At 37.3% G+C, this 9,050-nt stretch overlaps 1 protein-coding gene across 1 annotated transcript; it reads left to right on the forward strand.

The window, feature by feature from the left end:
* The first annotated feature begins 1,192 nt into the window (after positions 1 to 1,192).
* On the forward strand, positions 1,193 to 7,869 carry LYSMD3 (LysM domain containing 3). The gene is made up of 3 exons (XM_063295430.1): positions 1,193 to 1,315; positions 2,538 to 2,822; positions 5,124 to 7,869. The coding sequence occupies exons 2-3, from the start codon at positions 2,553 to 2,555 to the stop codon at positions 5,703 to 5,705; spliced, it is 852 nt and encodes a 283-aa protein (XP_063151500.1). The 5' UTR covers positions 1,193 to 1,315; positions 2,538 to 2,552; the 3' UTR covers positions 5,706 to 7,869.
* Positions 7,870 to 9,050: the final 1,181 nt, after the last annotated feature.

Here is a 9,050-nt window from a genome sequence, read left to right on the forward strand (position 1 = left end):
AGCTGCTTCAGATCCGTCTTGTCAAATGCTCAGTAGCACAAATGCTGCTGGGTTCATGAATCTTGATAAATCTTGCAGAGACAACCAGGAAAACTACCCATTCTTCTGGAACAAAATTTCATTTTCTTTGTAGGCTTGCTAGTTGTTCACACATACAAATCAGTCACTTTTTTTCCCCATGTGCTTCTCCTTGTAAAATGGAATTACATTGTATTAACCAATTCCAGCTAATTGCCTGTTTTTCTCAGTAATTTGAGGCACAAGTAATAATACCTGTCATTAAATTCACTGATTGGTGACTATCATTCCATGAGATAGAAGCAATGCATGGTTTTACTATACATTGTGCCAAAAAACATTCCTTTTTGTTCTTAAATCTTCCACAGTTCAGCTTCACTAGATGACCTGCCTTATAAAAAGATAAAAAGGTTCATTTTTTTTCCTGTGCACAATTATATAAACACCACATCCTCTTATATTTTTTCTAAGCTTAAAAAACTGTATCACATAACCTTTTTTCTGATAGGGGAGATGCTTTAGCTCCTATATCATTTTGGTAACTCTTTTCTACATTTTCTCCAGCTTTGTGGTATCATTTTTCTGATGCAAAGCCCAAAACTCTTCACAGTATTTCCTGTGTAATAACAAATATACACACATTAGATTGCTGTATACCAGTGATTTTCAAACTTGGCAACTTTAAGATTTGTGGACTTCAACTCCCAGAATTCCCCAGCCAACATGGAATTCTGGGAGTTGAAGTCCACACATTTTAAAGTAGTCAAGTTTGAAAAACACTGCTGTATACAAAATATTGCAGCATTACAATATTAACGACTGCCTGCATTGTGGCTGGAGAAGACTATTCCAAGCACAAGCACCACACAATTATCGGAGAGAGCAATAGGTAGTCTGGAGACAGCAGTAACAACCCGTCGCACGATCAAGAGCCTCTCTGCTGAATTTATCAGTTATGCAGAAAAAAAGAAAGAAAAGCCAGGATGAGCCACACACTTCAAGAGAGAAAATCCACCATTGCCAGCCAAGAAAATGGCTCCAAAGAAGTAGACCGGCTGCTGCAAAATCGCGCGAGAGTAGTGCGCCACCATTTTTGAAAAAGCCATCGCGGGATTTCGAGATCTCACGAGAAAGGCGAGCTGAGTGGCCGCCATCTTGTGGACGCGCGGGAGCTTTTGCTCTGGGAAGTAGGTATGCTTCGCTTCGCTCTTTGGCTGCTCTGAGTGGCATCCGCGGACGAAGCGGAGCTGGCGCCGAAAAATGCGCCGTCCGCAAATGGCTGCTCCCGGGTAGATCGGTAAGTAATCTGGCTTGCCGGTCTGGAATACAGAGGAGGGCAGTTTTTTTAAAAAAAATAATTTGTGGAGTCGGGCGATGGGCCAAGTGCCGAGGGTGAGAGACGTTGCAGAGGACCAGTAAACAGTCTTTGCTGAGCTGCCACAGACCCCGGTGCGTTTTTCCATACCAAACTCCCCCACTTTGTGAAGTCATATTTTCCTGTTCCAGTATCCCGGCTTTTGATGCGTGGCATCCGGACGTTGTACCTTTTCCTCCTATTGTTAGGATGGGAAATGGTTCAGTTACTGGACTGAACTTTCTGTTAAACTCAGAGGAGTCCTGCAAGATGAGACGTTCATCAGCTTGGAGTTTCCTTTCCCTTTTACTTAGTGGGGCTCTCAAATAACTATGGCAGTGGTGGGACCTGAAGATTTCCTTGGTCGGAGCCCTCCCTCCTGCCGGCGTGTACGCGCTTGAGACCTCAAAAGCCTGTGGGAGGCTCTAGAGAAGTCGAAAACTTCTCCAGATGTAAATTCTGAATGTGACCAGAGACTGGAGAATCATCATATCAACTATATTTAATTTTAATTAAGGTTACATTAATAGTAAGGGTAAATGAAATTCACCTTCAGTTTTTGCTCTTCAATTTGGAGAGCCGTAGGTGGCATAGCCCTCAGAGGCCAGATGTGGCCCTTGGTCCAGAAGATATGCACACATGCTCTGCTTCCTGTATTAGTATCAGGAATATTAAGGCACGTTGGAGGATTGTTTATAGATAATATATATCTATAATTGATGTCTAATTACAGGAGGGGGGAGGGGAGTCTGAATGTATATATTCAGTTTATTTTGATCAGAACTTGTTACAAACAAGGGTGTTAATGATGTCTGGCTAATCCTGTCTTTATTTTGAAGTTTGACTAATTAAACATAGAAAATATCCTAGGTCTCTGCTTTTATCATATTGCCAGATGGGTCTGTACATATTGGTCCCAATAGCTGCCCTCTTTCTTCCTTCTACTGTAGCTCTAGAGTATTGTACTGTATAGAAATAATGCTGTCTCTCTTAACAGTTTATTTCTATTGACTTTTTAAAAAATATTAACCTGGAGGACCTGTGTTTTTTGAATTGTTACTTAGAGGAGTAAGTGTGTCAGTAGGGAGCTGAATGAAATAATATATATAAATCAGTATGAAATTTGTCACTAGTTGCCCCCTTTTTATTCTCTTTTCATTGCTAGATTTCTCCTGGGAGAATGACAGGAAAAAGCCAGACTTTAAGTTTCCAACTCCCAGCTGTTGTGCAGCCTACAGTGGATAGCCACATATATCCGTTTGGGAATGTTATTAGTTCTGACAGTGATGTTCTGGAGGATGAAGTCGAGGTATATGAACTGCGACCTCGGGGAAGGGAAAAAACCCGAAGAAGTACTTCACGAGAAAGGATGGATGATATTGTATTTATAACTAAAGATATACAAGAAGGAGATACACTGAATGCATTAGCTCTTCAGTATTGTTGTTCAGTAAGTTTATCTTTTTCCAGTTACATATAATTGCATTATATGGTAGGTACATATAAATGTAGAACATTTTTAAAGATAATTGTACAATAAAAACTATGTGAAGGGTTATTTGTTAGATTCTGGACCTTACAAATATGCAGTATATGTCAAGTGGAAGTATGTGGTATTTCAGAGTTAATATTTAACTTTGGTCATTTTTAAAATTGCAATATTTTTCCTCTCTAACAAATAATATTTTATGAAAATGTTATTAAAAATTCCAGCAATTAGAGGATTGTATAAGATTAGAATTCTTTATTCTAATGCAGACAAAGCCAACTTTCCTCCAGGTGGTGGTTACATTTTATTTGTTGGACTGCAATGGGGCTGTGGCAGTGATCTGGTGATGTCACCTGAGGTGACAGGCAGAATTTAAGAAGGGGGATGTTACTCAAAATAATTTTATTAAACTTACCAAAAGCTTAGCGCACCTAGTTAGGCTTAATTTGTCCCCCTACCACACACACACACGCACAAATACTACTGAAAATTGCTGTTAAGAATCTTTTAACATACAAGTAAAACTATAGAGTTGGTTCTTTTATTAGCTTTTTAAAATACATAGCATACATCCTCTCTCTTTAATAATGAATAGGAAACATTAGTACAACTATCTTAAATCAGTTGGCCAGATGATAATGGAATGGGGCTATATGCTCTTAAACGATTGTTGAATACAGCTAGAATAATTTTTAGTACTATGCATAGTTTCAGAATCAAAGGAAAAAGCGTGCTTTGGAGTGCATAAGGTGTTGAGATAGCACCTATCTCATGTCCTTAAGCTCAGTGCATCTTTTCCTGAATCATGCAATAGCTTTGGAAGACAACCATGCATTCCCAAGAAAAAGCATGGCTGCATTAAGGAATTACAAAGAAGAGCTCTATTCATGCCTTCATGCTCCAGAGCATTCCAAATACAGACTTAATAATTTCTTGGAACCTTGTTTGTTTAATTATTCATAAAGATGTCTTGCAAGTTATCATATGTTCCTCTGAGTGGTAACCAGTTTACATATATAAAATTGTACAAAAATGAGTTAACCAGAACTTTTACATAAAATATTGTGTTATTTTAAAGTGATTTTAAATTATAAAAATGGAGTGGAAGATATCTAGGATCAAATAATTTTACTGTAGGCTATAGATAAAATGTTTATTTGTGCAGAAATTTAAGGCCACATTCAAATGGGTTTGTTATGTTCACTGGTTATTTCTGTTTGATAGTAGTATTACTTTAGTAAATGCATTTAGACTGGATGCATATGGAATACTACATCTGTTTAGCGCCGTAAAACAATGACTTGGATTACCATTGTGCCAAGCCATAGTTTGCCTAACCATGAATGATTAAATAAATCACAATTGTCTAGGCATGCCTAGGGAATTTTTTTTTTATTCAGTCATTAATGGTTGAGCAAACTATGGCCTAGCCTTAAACCTTGATTTACAACCAATAGTGATTGGGTTTATGCTGCATGCTAGGCCAAAATCAAATGAACAACATTATTCATGTTAGGGACCAGTCCTGCACAAACACTACATTCTGATTATTTTAGAAGATCCAACTCCCACATCATGAGTGGATTCATCACTTTTGTTTTCCCTGCCTTTTTTTTTTTAGAAAAGAAGTAGCTTCAAAATGGCTGTTAGCTAACAAAAATGAGTACTAGTTGTTCTTGGTAACCTCAACTCTTTCTGCCACCTGAGCTCTTATTGTTCATATAACACGATGGCTAATTTTCAGATAATAAAATATCTTTGTTCCTTTTCTGATAAACACTGGTATAAACAAATAACCTAGCTAGCACTAGAGCTATGACACAACTCCTTTCATCAAATAAGAGGGTATATTCTAACTTCATTTGTGTGATTTACATGGATTCTTTTTGCTGGTTAAGCCAAAGTCAGTGAACCAGCACTTTTGGTCTGTCTCCAAGAGAATTCATTCTTCTAGAATCCCAAAGATTTATTTTGTGGAATAAGAGCTAGCCATATAAACAGCGGTAATATACAGTTAGACTATTTGGCAGGGTTTGCATATTGGTCTAAGCCATGGTGTGGTTTCTTTAGTTTTGATTTAGCATGTTGTATATACCCAATCAAGGTTTATAAACCATAATTTAGTTTGATGTTGAAAGTAGGCCTTTGTATCCATATTGACAGAGCCAGGTGGTTTTTTTAAAATGAGTTGAAAGTAGCAGTAGGGACTTTATTTTTTTTTTTAAATTAAGCTAATTCATTTTATTGTAACTTACATTTCAGGTAGCAGATATCAAACGGGTGAACAATCTTATCACAGATCAGGACTTCTTTGCATTAAGAACTATTAAAATTCCAGTAAAAAAGTTCAGCCTTCTGACAGAGACGCACAGTTTTCCGAAAAATAGACAGAATTCAAGATCTGCCTCTTCTTCGTATTCTGCAGAATTCTCAGATGCGTCACTAGCACCTGAGTTGTTCCCCTCCACGGAAACAGCTGGCAACTTTTTGAAAGAAGTGGATCGTGATATAGAACAAATAGTGAAGTGTAATGCTACCAAAAGAGAGAATCTTAATGAAGTTGTTTCTGCCTTATCAACCCAGCAGTTAAACTTTGAACCAGATGGTAAATCTATCAGACAGAAGGATCCTTATTATGGTGCAGACTGGGGAATTGGATGGTGGACAGCAGTGGTAATAATGGTGGTAGTAGGCATTATAACACCTGTTTTTTATCTTTTATATTATGAAGTTTTGGTCAAAGTAGATGTCAGTCATCATTCTACAGTGGAATATTCACTAGTTGCACCATCTCAGTCAAAGCCATTAGAAAATGGGATAAACAACATATTTCATGAGGATTAGCTTTGGTTTTACATGCTAAATATCTGAGCATCCTTTCCGTGTATTCTGCAAACAAGCCTGAACATATTCTGGGTGGAACTGTAAAGTGGCTATTACTGATGATAATATACTGCATCTGTGGAAAAGTTGTCAAAATTAATATATTTAAAAATTAAACAGTGTCTTTCTGGATCTGCCAAAATATATGGATCTAAGCTGCCACACTGTCACTGAAGGTAATAGGACTGAAACCAATCTAAGTGCAAGTACCTTTACAGTAAACTTTATATTTGTTTTATTTTAAAATGTGTAAAATATTTTAGTATGGGTGTAATAGTATGAAGATCCTATGTATATCAAGCAACAATACCTTCTGTCGCAGTAATACTGGAATTAGGGATAGTTTGGTTTATTAGGTTTGCTGAGAAAGTACACTGTTCGGTATTGCTGAACAGGGTAGTCAGTTTGAATTATTTGAAAAGCACTATATAATGAAAAGGAGCCAAATTATTTGAAAAGCACTATACAATGAAAAGGAGCCAAATATTCATAGGACTGCATTGTTCTAACTGCAATGGCTTTCAGAGAGGGGAAACTTTTAAACACAGAAAAGGTGAAAGAAGCTCATTCCACATTCTTTTAACTTCTTTGTTCCCAAAGTGCTCACTGCATCATATTGCTATTGCATATTTTCAGATGCGGAAGAGCTGTATACACAGCAGTTTGTACGATCTCCCTCTTCTGTTAGAAAATGCATTAGAATTATAGTTAAAAAGTACTAGCCACTGGCAGGAAACCAGGAAGAGTAATCTGATGTCAGGTTTCTTCCAAGATCATAACAATGACTTTGTGGAAGAGCTTAAACAACCCTATGCCCCTTACAAGAGCCACAACTTTGCAGCAATATATCACCTGTACAGTTGAGTTGAATATTGTGCTAAGCTGTTAAGTGCTTGGGCTATGCTATGTTAACCTAACCATTGGGTTGTTTAAGATACACTTTTTGGCTTGGCCCATTACTAAACTGTACATGGATAAGAGGGAGAGGATGAAAGCCACACAGAATGTATAAAAATACATGAATTCCTTCCACTGGTGAAATGCAGTATTAGTAATGGCTCATTTCCTTCCTGAATCCTCTAATTTGGAACTTTTCAATTGCTTTTGCACCCATCCAGGGCTTCTTGCATTAGGCTAATCAATCTTATTTTAAAAAGCAAGCCTATTGCCTCCTTAAGGCATTATTGGACATGTACTACAATGCATGCTTAAGAGAGGGAAAAGGTCAGTCTTTTCATTTTAGCATATAACTACTTGAAAGAAAAGAAATACAAGTGAAATAAAGGTCTGGGAGCAGCACCACTGATAGTACTTAGGAAAATTTAAAGACATGTTCTACAATTGGCACATGAATGGATTAGCAGGCCAAGTTTGACTGATTGATAGAACTCTAAAACAAGAAAAATCATAGGTCATGCAAGACTATTTTGAAGATCTCTGTGCCATGAAATTTACAGGACAGTGTATAGTAAGCTACCAGAGCTTACAGAAGTTGTGTAGTTGATGTACCTCAGCTATGCTAGACTTTTTCTAGTAATAACTTGAATTAAGGCATTTGAAAATCAAATATAAAAGGCATCAAAGAAATTACAATGTAAATATAGGTTATATACCAAAAATGATCTTGGGCTTTATCATAGTTCAGGAGTTGTGCCTTATTTCTACAAATGAAAAATGTAAATCCATGGTGTTTCATGAATAAGTAGTATACTAATGGAATGGAAGGTTTCTTCATAAAAATTATGTGAACAAGTGCATTTTGAAACTTAAGATTAAGAATGTGTAAACTACAGTCCCTTGTGCAGTGTTGCTGTATGTTTTTATCTTTCTCAAAGTACATTTTCATCATGTGAAGGACTGGAAAGACTAGGAAAAGGTAACCTGAAGTTACAAGAAAAACTGGGGTACTAGGTTAAGAAATTCCATTAAAACAAAAATATTTAATGTCAGAATATTACATTTATAAATACAGTACATAACTGAAGCATATGAAATAATTTTAATTGTCATTTCTGAGAAGAAATTTTCCCAAAATGAGATTTGTGTAAGTTCCAGAATTTATTAAAATGCCTTTGGCCAGAGTATTATTTCAAAAAGAACAATATAAATAAATATATATTTCTAATTCTGTTTAGAGTTATGAATCAACCATATGAATTGTAGAATGCATATTTTTTGTAATGAATTTGTGTGTCATACATTACTACATACAATCTAAAGAAAGCTTGTGAACCAGAGGTCCTATAAATTCTTGTAAAGAAAAAGAAATTACTAAAATCAAGTACAGTTCAGATAGAAGTTTATACAGAGATAGCCCATTGGTTTATCACACTGAATTATCCAAAAGGAGATTGAGGTTTATTCTTAATGCCTAGAATTATTACGAAGGGTTACAAAGTTTTGTGATTCCCTAGAATATATAACCCGTCAATATCTATATTCTTCAATATATCTCCATTTTCTATATCATGTTGGTCTTTACAGATTACCACCGCCACCATGAATTGCACCCAGAAGCCTGCTGGTAACTAGGGCAGCTCACCCAATAGTGATGTTACATGCGCAGATTTAGGTGTACCCATAACTACTTGCAGTGCTGCATTCTGGACTGAGAATGAAGGGTGGTCTTCAAGGGCAGCACCATGTAGAACGCATTGCAACTGTTCAAATGAAAGGTAATGAAGGCATGAGTAATTCTGGGTGAGGGTTCTCGATGCAGAAACTGGCACAATTGGCATACAAGGTGAACATATGCAAAAGCCCTCCTAGCCATGGCTGCCACTTGTTCTTTGAGCAGGAGCTGGGAGTCTAGGGGAACTTCCAATTTGTATATCAGTTCTGTCTGGGAATGCAAATCCACTGAGAACTAATGGAAGGTTTCTGGAGCCCAGTAGCTCTAAAATCTACAGCCACTTGGTCTTTTCAGGGTTAGGCTTAAGTCCATCTTCATCTAGACCCCTACAGCCTCCAGACACTGAGGCAAATGCTGATGGCATCATTTGGTTGGTCCAGGGTTGACTTGGTCTCAGTGTACTGATGATGCCCAACCTCATGCCACTGGATGGCCTCACCTAGAGGCTTCATGTAGGTTTTAAATAGAAGCAGGGAAGCACTGAGCCCTGTGGCACCACATACAACAGCCTATGGCTAGATCTCACATCAACATAAACTGGATCAGGCTCTGGAGGAAGGAAGAGAACCACCAGAACACCTTGCCTCCATTCCCAACCACCTGAGCTGGTCTAGAAGAACACCATGATTGATGGTATCAAAAGCTGCGAATCAAAAAGGACCAGGATACCATTC

The sequence above is a fragment of the Candoia aspera genome, chromosome 2 (assembly GCF_035149785.1).
Source record: "Candoia aspera isolate rCanAsp1 chromosome 2, rCanAsp1.hap2, whole genome shotgun sequence".
Classification (NCBI taxonomy): Eukaryota; Metazoa; Chordata; class Lepidosauria; order Squamata; family Boidae; genus Candoia; species Candoia aspera.